Source organism: Mesocricetus auratus, unplaced genomic scaffold, assembly GCF_017639785.1.
Source record: "Mesocricetus auratus isolate SY011 unplaced genomic scaffold, BCM_Maur_2.0 Super-Scaffold_100031, whole genome shotgun sequence".
Lineage (NCBI taxonomy): Eukaryota > Metazoa > Chordata > Mammalia > Rodentia > Cricetidae > Mesocricetus > Mesocricetus auratus.
Window position 1 is genome coordinate 14,038,342 of NW_024429212.1, and position 15,225 is coordinate 14,053,566.

At 49.0% G+C, this 15,225-nt stretch overlaps 1 protein-coding gene across 3 annotated transcripts in view; it reads left to right on the forward strand.

Moving 5' to 3' along the window:
* The window catches only part of Abcc1 (ATP binding cassette subfamily C member 1), a 113,139-nt gene that overhangs the window by 34,755 nt on the left and 63,159 nt on the right, over nt 1-15,225 (forward strand). For all 3 annotated transcript variants that reach the window (XM_040733399.1, XM_040733400.1, XM_040733402.1), the window contains exons 2-5: nt 7,535-7,711; nt 9,558-9,683; nt 12,288-12,425; nt 13,492-13,617. In XM_040733399.1, the coding sequence (XP_040589333.1) occupies nt 7,535-7,711; nt 9,558-9,683; nt 12,288-12,425; nt 13,492-13,617 (567 nt within the window). The remainder of the gene's footprint in view (nt 1-7,534; nt 7,712-9,557; nt 9,684-12,287; nt 12,426-13,491; nt 13,618-15,225) is intronic.

Here is a 15,225-nt window from a genome sequence, read left to right on the forward strand (position 1 = left end):
TCTGCAATGTGTTTCTCTTATTGGTTGATGAGTAAAACAGTGATTGGTCAGTAGCCAGGCAGGAAGCATAGGCGGGGCTACCAGACGAGAATTCTGGGGGAGAGGATGCAGAGAGGAGCTGCCAGACAGACGCCATGTAGCCGCGGAAAGAGTAGCAGGCGTTACCGGGTAAGCCTAGAGCCTGTGGAAATACTTAGATTAATAGGAATGGGTTAATAGTTAAGAGAGAGCCAGCCAGTAAGAAGCCTGAGCCATCAGCCGAACAGTTTATAATTAATGTTAAGTCTCTGTGTCTTGGGACTAAACAGTTGTGGAACCAGTAGGGACAGAAACCCAGTCTACAGAGCCCAATAAATGGGTCTTCCTCTAACATCAGTTAACTTACACACAATAAGAACAATTATCAGGTAAGAATTATATTCACAGAGTCCAGTCAGTTTGTTTTTGGGAATTTTAGAGAAAGTACTCTATTATCTGTCCTATCTTAGTGAGTCCAAAGTTTTGAACATAAATTGCTTTCCATCATAACTTCTATCATAAAAATACCCTTTTATGACAGTCCTTAAAATGCTCTCTTAGATAAACAACATAGCTTTTATGTCTCTCAACCTTTATAAACTTTACATCTCTTTTGTGCATTTCTTTTTTGGAACTTGCTAACAAAAGAAACAGTAAGATTGTAACTATGTAGTCTTCAGTCTCATCAGAGGTCTGAGGAGGGTGAAATATTACTTAGGTAAACAGGAAGTGCAGAAAGAAGCAACCCCATAACTACACAAATGGCAGAGACTTGGCTGCCTGGACAGTCACCCAAGGTTCCTGTGTACTGCTGGAGCATCCACCTTCAGCATAGGCCTAGACTTCCCTGTGAAGCAGGAATTTTGAAGGACTGGCCCACCTTGTCTTGGCAAAGTTTGGCAGTCCCTTTCTTTTGTGTCCTGCTTGTCCAGTTTGGAAAGAATGCTGCCAGCAGTGAGGCACGGGCAGTATCCTGCCCAGTGGCTAGCTTGCCACATTGAGAGCAAACTCCACATGGAGGTTCTTTGGTGCCCATCATCTTCTTTGGAGTAGATCGGTGCTGCCAAGAACAGACGTGTCTCACTGCCATGACAAGCATTATGCTATTAAAACATCTTAAATGTCATATTCTGTAGGTCTCTGAGTGTTTGAAAACCACCCGTCTGTCTAAAATATATCTGTTTAACCTTGAAAACTTGTACAATGAGGCTAAATACAGCTTATTTCTTTCTGCATCTAGAACCTGACTACAAGTTTGATTGTTGTAGGTGACTAACTACTAAGCTGCCTTTCTTAATTATTCTAAACAGTTTGCAATAGTAGCTTTCAAGGACTAGCACTTTACATTTATAAATGAGCTGCATAGGTACAGTCTTGTAAACAAGAGTAGAAACATATATATATATATATTATGTTGTAACAAAAATAACCTTAAATTTGTATCAATATACAAAAATCCATACCAGTGTAAAATATTTAACACTGGTAGTTGCTTTTTAGCTTAAAAGTAGATTCAATAATCTACCCTTTATCCTATCATTCCTATATTCCCGTTTTTCTTTTCATCCCTAACATACCCCCTACCCCCAACTCTAGATAGGAGAGAAAGATGGATAGAGGAAATAAAAAGAAAGAAGGAAAGACATCCTTCAGTCTGTCTTCCTTTGCTTAGTTTCCTCCCTGGCCATGACCAGTAACAGTCCCCTAAAACAATGACAAATGTTCACAAGCCACCGAATGACCCAAAAGCACCCACCCCACCTCCCGGGGATGTGGGCATCATGCTGTTAAAACTTCTTCCTGTTGTCTGGGGGTGATGGCATCTTTAGGGGAGCCTGAGAAAATTGGGGTTAACGGTCAAGTCCTGGGAGAGTGGTCTCTATGTGATGGAAAGTGCAGAGCTTATCTGAAGGCCTGGCTGGAGCAGCCTGTGAGGCTGGACCGTCTTAGCTAGCTGCTTTGAAGTTGTCCTAAGCAGTTTGTAGTCCAAAGCTGATCTTTGTGTGGTGTTTGTCTACAATCAAGGTGGATTTATCGTGGCAGGACCCTGTCATCCTCTTGGAGACCTCAAAGGTTGCTGTTAGGAATAGTCATGGTTCACAATCTAGTTCTAAAATTAGTATTCCGTATGACCACTAATATATCATGACAAAGTTTATATATACATTATAATCTTATAGAATTTGAGATAATATTTGTACCTTAAGAAAAGTCTTAAAGTTGGTTGTGCATGCCTTTAATCCCAGCACTTGGGAGGCAAAGACAGGTGGATCTCTGTGAGTTTCAGGCCAGCCTGGTCTACAGAGCTAGTGCCAGGATAGGCTCCAGAGCTACACAGAGAAACCCTGTCTTGAAAAACAAAAACAACAACAACAACGACAACAACAAAAAACCTCAAGAAAAAGTCAAAAGTAAAACCAAAGGTCTATGAGGTTAGTGGCCGTAGAATAGTCTCTTGTGTTTGCTTTTCTTCTGTCCCTTACCAGGTGGCTCTTCTGACGTGAGACAGAGATTTTGGGTTTTACTTTAACAAGCATGCTTGGCTTTAAAGGAGGAGAGAGCCACACTCCAACTCCAAAGCCAGCTTTAAATTTTAATTGAATTGGGACCATAAAAAGACCATTTGCTTTATATGCCTGTAGAGAGCATCAGAAACAGGCATTAGGAAGATTTGTGAAATTCTACCCTGTTGGAGTGGGCTTTACCATTAGGCTAGTTTACTCCTTTTCATGGGGCATTTTCTCTTAATTCATCCCTTTTCCTCAGACGTCTCACCTGTCCTGTGTTCTTCTGATCCTGTTGGATGCCTTTATTCTCCTGGAATGACAAAAAGAAAACGCTGACCCAAACCTAACTTTGGAGAGTTCCTTTTTTTTTTTTTTGGCAGGTTATATCTTTGTTAAGGCAATTGTTTTGTTTTTTTAACAGAAAAAGTATTATCTTTTAATAATTTTTTTCGAAATTTTGAAATTAAATATGCCTTGGCATGTGTGGACAAATACACCTGTATCCCCCTTTATTTTTAGATCACAAAGTGCATTCATTTTGAATTCCAGCCTGTCTTTGTAGAACCCTGTAGGGTTTTTATAATAATCTGTAAATGTGGCATGTGGTTTTTCTAACATGCAAACATTATCAGTTTTGTCTCTGGTGGTGGGATTAAAGGTGCCGCCACCACCTTACTCACCGAAACTCCAGAATTTAGGAAACAGCTAACTATAGAGATCCATCTGTCTCTAAAGTGGTTAAAGAAATGGGCTATCGCTGCCCTGCTCAAGGATTTCGCCTCAGCTCCAAATCATTCTAATTCTGAGATATTTAGGAAACAAGCTTGAACTGCAGTAACCCTTTGGATCTACTTAAAACATTTAAAATCTCTTTACTGGGTTTTTAATACCAAACAATAAAAATATCCGTTTTATTTAAGAAGAGAACTCAAAAGCAGATGCCAAAGATGGCATGGGCCCCATGGGAGTCTGCAGTCTAACGTTCTAACATGGAGTTGAGACATGGGGTTTAAGAGAATCCACTTTCCTTTCCCTCCCAGTGAGATAGTTGTCTCTTTGGTAAATTACCATTCAAAAATACTGCTTTTCTCATACCTGGTCAATGAGAGGCATTTGTTAGTCTTGTAAGTTACATTGGACTCAGTGACCGAGCTGTCTGATGAACTATTGTCTCTCCTTACCCAGGAGGTCTCTCCTGTGTGAGCTAATCTTTATCAGTCCTGATGGTATTCATACTTTTCTTCTCCTGTGAAAACCTGTTTCCCAACACAACGTATTTCCTGACTTCCTTTCTGAAGTTAAGATATCCTGAAAATATATGTGCTGCTTTAATTCAGCAGTTTTTTACACACTCAAGTGTCTCTCAGCAGTTGTTTTTTGCTCATTATCATTTAAAAATGTAGAGTTAATACAGCGCTATATAGGTCCAAACGCCCTGGGTTACGCTACTTCCTGTCCTATGTGGCTTATCCTTTTTTCTGTTGTTTTACTCTCTCTTTAAAGACTTCACTTTATTATTTTAAACTCTGCTTTCTATATCCGTTTTCCTTTCTGCAGCACCTAAGCTCATTTTCACACATACCACACCTGTTAGAGGCTCTCTTAGTCTGGACCTGGCCGTGTGACCCGAGCTTTAACGGGCCAGGCCACCGCTGTGTGTCTGTCTGCTCCTTCTGGCTCCAGCTCTGCTTAGCGCGAACGAACGAGGACCTGGTGGCTGGCCATGCCCCGCGGCTTGGTCCCGAGGGCCGCCTCCCTCACGGGGTCCCGGCTGCAGCTGCTGTTTGCCTTGCTGAGATCCCAGCCCTGGGAAGCTGCTGGGCCCACACTGCAGGGGGTGTTTCTCCCTAGTCTCCTGCCCAGTGACACGCCGGGTGTTCAGGGCCCCTCTCAAGTGCTCAGAGCCTCCCAAAATTTAGAGCCGTCTCTGTACCCCATGAGCACTGGGCCTCCCGGGAGACTGCGGTCGGGCGCGAGGACGTCCCATCCAGCTCCCTGTCAGGGGCTTTTCTCGGCTGTCTCACCAGGCCTGTGCTTGCATAAATGCCTCCACTTGGGATGCCGACTGTAGCGGGCCTTTCTGGGGACCACCACGGAGGCTTCTTATTTAGTATGAGAGCTTGGCCTTGGCTTAGGCTTGTTCCCAGTTAACCCGCTCATATTAATCCACATTCTGCCCTGCGGCTCGTTACCTGTCTTCAGTACCATATGTCCAACCTTTTCCGTGGCTGGCTGAGGAACATCCCACCTCAGATTCTTTCCCAGACTTCCTGTCTCTGTCCAGGCGTCCTCCTACCCTCTCCTGCCTAGCTATTGGCCATTCAGCTCTTCATTAAACCAATCTGAAGGTGCCTTAGGTGGACGAGGTTTAAACAAAGACACGTCTTCACACAGTGTACAAAAAAAACATTATCCCAACACTCATTGGTCTGGCAATTTTCCAGATAAGATAGGCTAGCCAAATAAGATTTGCCAAATAAGATAGGCTAGCCAAATAAGATTTTCCAGATAAGATAGGCTTGCCAAATAAGATTTGCCAAATAAGATAGGCTTGCCAAATAAGATAGGCTGGCCAAATAAGATAGGCTGGCCAAAGAAGATTTTCCAGATAAGCTAGGCTAGCTGGTATCTAGCTCTAGGGACTTGTTTATCTCAGTCTCCATCTCGGCTCTCCTGGGATTGTAGGCTACACCGTATTCCAGCTTGTAGCTCACCCCCTGTGGCACGTGGTGTTTGGGATCACGTGGACTCAGGTCCTCATGCTTAGAAGAGTGAACAGCAAGGCTTCCAGTCCGTAATAACAGCTTCCTGAGGCAAGTGAAGCAGGAAAGGACGAACTGGAGAAGGGCAAAACTCTGGCGCGCCACAAGTCAGGGCAAGGCAGTGGTTTGTAAGATGCGTGGTTAAAAGCTCACAGCTATTCAGAACTCCAGTCTCGGGGCTTCTGGAACTGTACTGTGCCCTCTAAGGCATGCACATACATGCAGGAAAATACTCACACAAGATAAATAAATATACAGAATTAGGTGTCCAGTGGTGAGAAATTCTTGTTCTCTTTCTCCCATAGATTGGTATTCCAGGAAACTAGAATGTTCTAGCATAGTCCCCTTCCCCAGGTCTCCATCCTGTTGGTTCAGGACCTCTGCCGCCCGGCCCAAGATGGATTTTATTTAATTAATGCAAACTCAAACTCAGGGTTCACAGTATGATAGAATATCCCTAAACAGGATACATTTTATTTATAAAACATATATTTATAAAAAAGGTAATGTGTGATATATATATGCATATATATATAAAAATTTTTAAAACAGGATCTCACTAGTAAAATGGCTGTCCTGAAACTTACTCTGTAGATAAGGTTGGCCTTGAACTCACAGAGATCCACTTAACTCTGCTTTCCAAGTGCTGGGATTAAAGGTGTGCGTCATCACACCTGGCCCAACACTTTATTTATATTTTTTAAATTAAAAAAGTTTTGTGCTGGAGAGGTGGCTCAGAGGTTAAGAGCACTGCATGTTCTTACAGAGGTCCTGAGTTCAATTCCCAGCAACCATATGGTGGTTCACAACCATTTATAATAATGAGGTCTGATGCCTTCTCCTGGGGTACAAGCATGTACACAGACAAAAAAATGTACGAATAATAAATAAATAATTTTTAAAAAGTTTTGTGGCTTCAGCGAGATGGTTCAGTGGGTAAAGATGCTGACAGCCTGAGTTTCATTCCGGGATCCACGTAGTAGAGAGAGAACCAACTTGTGCATGTTGCTCTCTGACCTTTACTTTCATTCTGTGGCCCACATGCACACTCACAAGTACAGTGAAACATTAAAGACTGTGTTGTGTGTGCATACGTGTGCAGGTCCCTGTTTGTGTGTGTATACATTTGGAGGCATACGTGTGCAGGTCCCTGTTTGTGTGTGTATACATTTGGAGGCATACGTGTGCAGGTCCCTGTTTGTGTGTGTATACATTTGGAGGCATACGTGTGCAGGTCCCTGTTTGTGTGTGTATACATTTGGAGGCATACGTGTGCAGGTCCCTGTTTGTGTGTGTATACATTTGGAGGCATATGTGTGCAGGTCCCTGTTTGTGTGTGTATACATTTGGAGGCATATGTGTGCAGGTACCTGTTTGTGTGTGTATACATTTGGAGGCAAGAGGAAATCCTCAGCTGTCATTGTCCTTTCTCATGCGCGGTCAGCTTTGATTTTTTTTTTTTTAAGATGGGGTTCTCCCTGGCCTGTAGCTTGCCAAGTATGCTAGGCTGGCTTGTCAGGGAACCCCAAATATCTGCCTGTCTTCATCTCCCCAGCATTAAGGTATGCACGGCCACACTGAGCTTTAAAAGTTATTATCTTTATATAGCCCCAGCTGCTCTGGAACTCCCTGTATAGAGCAAGCTTTCCTCAAGCTCACAGAGATCCACCTGACTCTGCCTCTGGTGGGAATAAAGGCGTGGCCACCGTGCCTGTCTCTAGTGTGTTTTGTTTTGTTTTTATGTGGGGCCCGGGGATTGAACTCTGGTCCCCATGCTTTCTCAGCAGGTACCTTACCTACTGAGCCATCTCCCCAGCCCCTGACAGTAGCGTTTCTGTGCACATCTGACCTAGGGACAGACACGCAGTACTGCTGCATGCGTTGATATGACAGAGGTCTGCAGTCTTTCATTCCTGAGCACCTATGCAGGTGACCTGTGTGACTCCCCAGGTTCTTCAGGGTTCAAGTAATCATCTGTTCCTCAAGGTCCCTTTTGGTGACAGCCTCCCTCCATCTTGTGAGCGGGGGACTCCCATCCCTGGCTGACTTGCCCTCTGCTCCTGTTAACTCCCTGCCCTGACTTTCTGGCTGCTGACCCTTTGATGTTTGCATACTTGTGTTGAGGGGTCCCTGGACGGTGGGAATCACCGTCTGTTTCTCTGAGTCTACAGCAGCTAGATCTGAACTCTGTGAGCCCTGTTCCCTGTTGGCGTGACAGCTGACCTTTGCACGTGCTTGTGTCCCCAGGATTGGAACGTCACGTGGTACACCAGCAGCCCCGACTTCACCAAGTGCTTTCAGAACACCGTCCTCACATGGGTGCCTTGCCTCTACCTCTGGTCCTGCTTCCCCCTCTATTTCCTGTATCTCTCCCGACATGGCCGCGGCTACATCCAGATGACGCACCTCAACAAAGCCAAAACCGTAAGTCACCTGGTGTACCAGTGGGGTGGGGCACACGGGTAGGGGTGCAGCCCAGCCTTGTGTGGAGAAGGCAGACGAATCCAAGATTCAAGTGCTAGATCAAGGCTGGAAGTCTGGGGCTAAGCACAGGCTCAAAAAAGAGCTTTCCAGTGGCTGTCTGACCTCCACGGCCTCAGTTTCCCTGTGTGTGCTCCAGTGCTGATGGAGGCTTTCTCAGGGGACCTCAGGAGAGTGTCATAGGAAGGTCTTCATTGAAGCAATTCCCTTGTATTTGTTTATTTTTACTTGGAAGGTGATTTCAGGTCTGAGGGGCTGGCTCACTGGATCCCCAGAACCCAAGTGATAGTTGAGGTGGAAACAGGAACCCCCTGGTCAAGCAGGAACCTAGACCAGCAGAGAGGGGATCTCCAGGTTCAAAGAAGAGACCCTACCCCAGGAACACATGGAAGGGCGGCCCGTGACCTTACTGTGTACCTGCACCTCACACACGTGTGTCCCCACACACACGCACACACATGACACTCACAGCAGAAAGAGTTTTCACTTTGAAATCATTTCAGACTCCAGGACAGTACAAACCCTGGACCAGGCTCTCCGCCTGAGCGTCACACTGGCCAGGACTCCCGATGGACCCGTTTATTTCCCCTTAGTCTCTGCTTTCTCCGCATGCACACTCCTGTGATTTTGTTTGTCCTGGCCGTTTTTGAAGAGGCGACACCTACCACGCCCTTGAGCTCCTCAGTTTTCTTCCTTCCTTCCTTCCTTCCTTCCTTCCTTCCTTCCTTCCTCCTTCTTCCTTCCTCCTTCCTTCCTTCCTTCCTTCCTTCCTTCCTTCCTTCCTCCTTCCTCCTTCCTTCCTCCTTCCTCCTTCCTTCCTTCCTCCTTCCTCTTTCCTCCTTCCTTCCTTCCTTCCTTCCTTCCTTCCTCCTTCCTTCCTCCTTCCTCCTTCCTTCCTTCCTCCTTCCTCCTTCCTTTCTTCCTCCTTCCTCTTTCCTCCTTCCTTCCTTCCTTCCTTCCTTCCTCCTTCCTCCTTCCTTCCTCCTTCCTCCTTCCTTCCTTCCTCCTTCCTCCTTCCTTCCTTCCTTCCTTCCCTCCTCCTTCCTTCCTTCCTTCCTCCTTCCTCCTTCCTTCCTCCTTCCTCCTTCCTCCTTCCTTCCTCCTTCCTCCTTCCTCCTTCCTTCTTCCTTCCTTCCTTCCTTCCTTCCTCCTTCCTTCCTTCCTCCTTCCTCCTTCCTCCTTCCTTCCTTCCTTCCTTCCTCCTTCCTTCCTTCCTTCCTTCCTTCCTTCCTTTCTTCCTTCCTTCCTTCCTTCCTTCCTTCCTTCCATCCTTCCTTCCTCCCTCTTTTTGTTTTCTTTTTTTGAGGCAGGGTCCTACTCTGTAACCAGCCAGGCCCACACCTTGAGGTCACCCAGCCTTTGGCCCTGCTCTCTCCAAGCTCTCCACCATTCTCCAGTGTTTCTTTCCTCTAGTTGGGCGCCTCTTTTATTGAAGTGTCACCAGTGGCAGGCAGGGATGGAGCCATCTCCAGCCCCTGGGGGGCTCTGGAGCAGCTGCGGCTAGATGTCAGATCCCACGCAAGGTCCTCGGGGTATGAGAACAGTAAGACAACAGAGTATGGTGGAGCACATCTGTCTTCCCAGCATTCAGGAGGCTGTGGGAGGAAGGTCAGGAGTTCAAGGCCAGCCTAGGCTACATAGCAAGACCCTGACAGAGTGAGAATCTGGATGCCTTAAGTAAGGACCTTGGAGGTCGACTAGTGACCTTAGGGTGAACTTTTCTGTGGATGGTAAGAGAAATCCCAAGATAGTTGTTGTAACTGGACACGATGTTCTCTTTTTTCCCTAGGCTTTAGGATTCTTGCTGTGGATCATCTGCTGGGCAGACCTCTTCTACTCTTTCTGGGAAAGAAGTCAGGGAGTGCTCCTAGCCCCGGTGTTACTGGTCAGCCCGACACTGCTGGGCATCACCATGGTGAGTTGTTGGCTGGTGCGGCTGGCAATGAGAAACCAGAGGACTCGGACTGTGGTGTGGTTAGTGGTGGAGTGTTTGCCTAGCATGAGCAAAGGCATGGGTTCCTCAACAAAAGATAAGCTTCTCAGTGACGCAGTCATGGTGATACACCTCTTCGTCCTGGCACTTGCTGGGCTGGGGAGTTCAAAGTCAGCCTGGGCTACATGAGATCCTGTCTCACAAAGCCAAGTAACACAGAGATGACTCAGTACTTAAAAGTGCTTGCTGCTCTTACAGAGAACCGAAATTTGGTCCCAGCATGCACACTGGGTGACTCATAACCTCTTGTAATTCCAACTCCAACCCTCTTCTGACCTTTGCAGGTACTACACACATTTGGTATGTGCATAGACGTGTGCATATTTGTTTATGTGCATAGACATGTGCATATTTATTTATGCACACCTAGAAATAAACATAGATCCGAGAAAAAACAAGAACTAAACCTAAAACCAATAGACAGGACTGATGAGATGACTCAAAGGGCAGAGGTGTTTGCCGAGTAAAGCCCGAAGACCTGAGTTCAATCCCTCGATCCCACGCAAAGCTGGAAGAAGGGAACCAGCTCTACAAAGTCGTTCTCTGACTTCCACGTGCTCGCCAAGGCATTTGTGTGACACACACACATTATGTGCATGCATGTGCACGCGCGCGCGCGCACACACACACACACACACACACACACACACACACACACACACAATTTTTGAAATCTCCAAAACAAGATAGGCAGAGTCACTAATGCCTAGGGGAGCCGTCAACAGGAGCCACAGCCCCTACCGTGCCCTGCAGCTCACTACATCTTTAAGTGAAGGTTACAGATTGCCGTTCGCAGCAATCTCTCCAGAGTGATGGATTTAGTTCTGAGGCTTTAGGGAGGCAGAATAATGAGCAAAGCAGGAAGCAGCATGGCCGCTCTGATCCCACCGCTCAGCAGCCACAGACGGTGTCTTTGCGTTCACAGAAATATGGTGAGCGGGTTCTGCGTCGGGCAGGACTCCTGGAGTTGTCCATGGGGTGCTGAGCCAGGCTCGAGTCCTGTGCTGTCGCGTGTGTAGCTGCTACATCGTGGTCACAGAGTGATACGCCCAAATTTAACTCGTGTGCTTTGGGTTCCTCTGAGAAGCCCGGAAGGTTCTTAGAGCACAGAGGCCTTGGCAGCTGCAGGGGGAGGAGGAAGCTAGAGCAGACTTGTGAGCAGAAGAGTCTCTGTACAGCATGGCTGGGGCTGAAAGCAGGTGTGGGGACGTCCAGGCTGGAAAGCAGGGGCAGCGGAGGCTCAGGAGAGCGGCGTGGAGAGCTGGCCCAGCCTGGGGACAGGGAAGACACAGCGCTACTGATGGTTCTAGGCACAGTTCCAACTCCTTCATGACTTATTTCCGTGGATTTTGCCCATTCTCACATATTTTACATCGCGAGTGGGAATCCAGAGAGGTGAAGGGCCTGGACTAAGGTCACAAAGTCAGGAAACGGTAGGGCCACATCCCCACTGCCGTCCTGATGGCTCTGGTGGCTCTTGACTCTCTGGTTCTCCTGCTGGCCTGGGATTCCTCGCAGGCACTTAATAGGCAGTCAGCAAACATGTTGTTGCTCTGACCGTGTGTGAGATAAACTTGTGTGGCCTGTCTGAGCACAAGGACGTCCAGTGGTTTCTCTGCAGAAGACGAGACCTGTGTCCTGGTGTGCAGCGCTTTGAGTGGGGAGCTCTGAACCTGGATCTGGGGCTGGGAGTGAAGGGGACTTCACTGAAGGGAGGGATAACGGAGCTGAGGCCCAGAGGGTGAACAGGATGGAGGGGCTGAGGCCAGAGAACCTTCCGGTTGAGAGCAGCGTGTCCAGCAGTACCAGGGTAAGGGAGAAATGGAGGGTTGACAGGGATGGAGAGGAGGGACCAGGGAGAATGTAACATTTGGGAGGCGGAGGACTCCAGGGAACTCTAGTCTCACAGCACGTGGGGTCTGCTTCGTCCTGTCTCCTCTCAGAGCTGGGCCTCCCTTCTAAACTGAGCTGTCCTCACATACCAGCATGCTGGTCTTAGAAGATGTGAGGAGTCTGCACGGCTGAGAACTCAGCAAGATGCTTAAATCTAGTGAATCGGTGACTGGGGAGTTGGGTGGCCCAGTCGCTAGGAGCACTTACGGTCTGCTCAAATCCACGGGAGAAGCTGGGGATGCCACGCGGATCTTTAACCCTCACGCCGTGGAGAGCAGAGGCAGCGTGGCCACGGCCCATCTCCAGATTACACGACAGGCTGTGTGTCAAGAGAGTAAGGATAGAGCAGGGCTCTCAGAATTGCCCCCTGGCATCTACGTGTGCACCCACACAGACATGTACATACGTGACACACGCACTTTTCACACAGACACGCACACAGAATGAAAAGAAGAAGACACCTTTAGAACATTGCTGCAACTCTGTACGTAGGTGCTGGGGCACAGCGTAGACTGGGGTTAGGGCCTCCCCAGGCAGCCCGTGGGTCCCCGAGCCATGCGTGGCCACCAGGTGCCACTCTGGGCCCCCAAGGCCTTGCTTTCTCAAACTGTTATGTACCTCTCTCTCTTACAGCTGCTCGCCACCTTCTTAATCCAGCTTGAGCGAAGGAAGGGAGTCCAGTCCTCTGGGATTATGCTTATTTTTTGGCTTGTAGCCCTACTGTGTGCCACCGCCATCTTGAGATCTAAGATCATCTCTGCCTTAAAAGAGGTAACTAACTGGTAGCCCGTGGGAGAGATGCTCATTCCATCTTGTATGGCCATGTGTTGCTATGGGAACCACAGGATGGGGACCGCATGGACCCTGCTTCTTTTCCAGGCACGAAATTCTCACCAGTGAGGTACAGACGTTGTTCCTCTGTACAGGCAAATTCTGTCTCTGCGGCGTCTGTAAGACCACAGACTGGGCGGGAGCTGAGCTGGGAGCTGTGTTTGCCCGATGGCTACTCCCCAGGGCCCTAGACGCCGTCCCTGTTGGCAGCTGCAGCTCTGGCGGATAGTTGTTGGGCCGGCTGCTGTGTGCCACTCCCCAAACCGTTGACGAGCGTGCACCTCTCGGCTGTTCCTTGTGGCGTAGGAGCCAGAGCCCAGCATGAGCATGGGAAGAGCGACTGAACGGTTGCGGGGCACCTGCCATAGAGGGCTCAGCCCCTGGCATTAGTTGAGTTTGTTTTCCTAAGTGCGCCCTCAGGGACTCCATGAATCATCTGAGGCTGAGCCATGGCCCTAATGCGCCGCTCCCACCTCAGCACCGAGAAGCGGGCAGAGACCTCTCCTTTGCGGGGCATTGTCCTGTGCTTTGCTCAGCAGTGGGGAAGCCAGGGCTCAGATGGTCCCATAGCCTGAAGAAGCAGGGCTATGCCTGTTCATTCCCCGCTGGGGGATGCTATCTGGGCACCGGGGACGGAGCTACCTCTCTCCTGTCTTGTCTTAGGGGAAGGGAAAGTGGGGTGTCTGTGGTAGAGGAGGTGGGCGTCTGCAGCCGCCTCTTTGGGCTTATCTTAATCTTTTTACTGTTGCTATAACCAAATCCTGTAGTCAGGGTGGGTTAGAGACAAGAGAGGGTCATCGAGCCTGTGGTTCTGAAGGCTGGGAGGTCTTGGCTGCCCCTGGAGACAGCCTTGCGGGTGGGGTCCCTGCAGAGGCGTCATTGAAGATGCCAGCTTGCGGCTCTGCCACCCCTGCAAGTTCCCACGGCGCCGTGGGTTCCCACCACCGAACAGCACTTCCAGGGAAGACTGTGGCGACCTGTGTCCCCCGCCTTCTCTCTTGCGCAGGGTGCCCAGGTGGACGTGTTTCGAGACGCCACGTTCTACATGTACTTCACCCTCGTGCTGGTCCAGTCTGTGCTGTCCTGTCTCTCAGACAGCCCGCCCCTGTTTTCCGAAACCGTCCACGACCCGGTAAGTGTGACCCAGACACGCTGCACCGGTGAGGCCAAGTGTGCCAGCTAATACCAGTCGGGCACTGGCTGAGCTCAACGCGGCCGGGTGCTGGCTAGTTCTGAGCCCGCGTCCACTAGCTCAGACTCACTTTCCATCCTTCCAAAAGGCCGCAGAGAAATCACTCTTCCTTCTTGCCAGGGGAGCCTGGGCCTGAGTATGCCAGTGTCCCTGGAGGCAGAGAGTCTGCGTTGCGGTATTCCTGGCTCTGCCTTAGGGGCTAGCTGATAGCTTTTACCCAGCATGGTGATTTTAGAAAAATGTGAGCAGATATACATGAACTCCAGCTACCCAGGCTTTCTAGAAAAGTGGGATGGGAAGTCTTGGCAGATTAGGGCCATGGTCTCACAGGGCATTGGTGGTAGGGGCTGGGGCTGCGGACCCCCATTGTCTTTGATCTTGAACCTCTGCTGCGGTACCCAGCAGGCCCTCTGCCACCTCCGTGAGTTCCAAGGACGTTGTGTGAGCTGCTGCTTCCTCTGGCCCATCTCTCCTTCTCCTTAGTCTGTCGTAGCCCTTCTTCCTCAGCTTCTCTTTTCTTCCCTCCTCACCCCTCCCTCCCTCCATCACGCAGCAAGTGTCCCTTCAGGTGTCTGGTGTCCTTTGAGGTTCTCATCCACCCTGTTGGCAGTTTTGACTCTAGACCAGATCCCAGCCGACGGGAGTCTGAAGGCAAATGCTTACCATCCACTTGCTTTTGTCAATAAATCTTGCTCATTCGTGAAAATGTCCCACCTGGCCGTTACGTACTTGAAAGGAGAATTAAGGAGCTGCCACTGATATTGGGCCCCTCAACGCCTGACGCTTGCTGTTTGGAACATTCCTGTAGCTCTGCTGACTTGGTGCCTTGCATTGTAACTCCCTTTTTTCAGGACTTCTTTCTTCACATGAACACACAGTGTAGTCGCATGAGGGGTGAGGACAGAGCTGTCCACTAGCTCCCTCCTTTGTATGTATGCCTCTTTTGTCCCGTTTTTCAGACAGGAAAACTGAGTCCTACGGTCTTACGTACCTTGCCCGTTGTAAGTTGCAGAGCAGGGATTTGAACCCAGGAAGGCCTGGCCCTGCTGCGGAGCCCCATCACTTCTCTTGGCCATACCCCGCTTGAGGGCAGGTTTAGTAACAGTGGATTGCCCTGGGATCTCTCGGCCTCAGGCAGGACTGGCACGTGTGGGCCTTTAGTTCCTATGACAGCTGTAGCACTGTAGGGAGAGGTGTTCACCAAGTGTCCTCAGAGGTCTGCTTGTGGCCTCCTGGGCATTGGATGAGGCTTCCCCTCTGTCCACTTCCCCTAAAACCAGGAAGGAAATAGGGGTGCCAGTGTGCTCAGAGAGTTGCTGAAGTCCCGGCGTCACGCCAAAACGTGATTCCCTTGGGAGGAAAAAAAAAGTTGTGTTTGACCAGGCAGTGGTGGTTTACGCCTTTCATCCCAGCACTCGAGAGGCAGAGACAGATGGATGTCTGTGAGTTCAAGCCTAGTCTACTGAGTAAGTTCCAGGACAGCCTCCAAAGCTACAGAGAAACCCTTTCTCAAAAAACGAAAAAAAAAAAAGTTGTGTGTGTTTATTA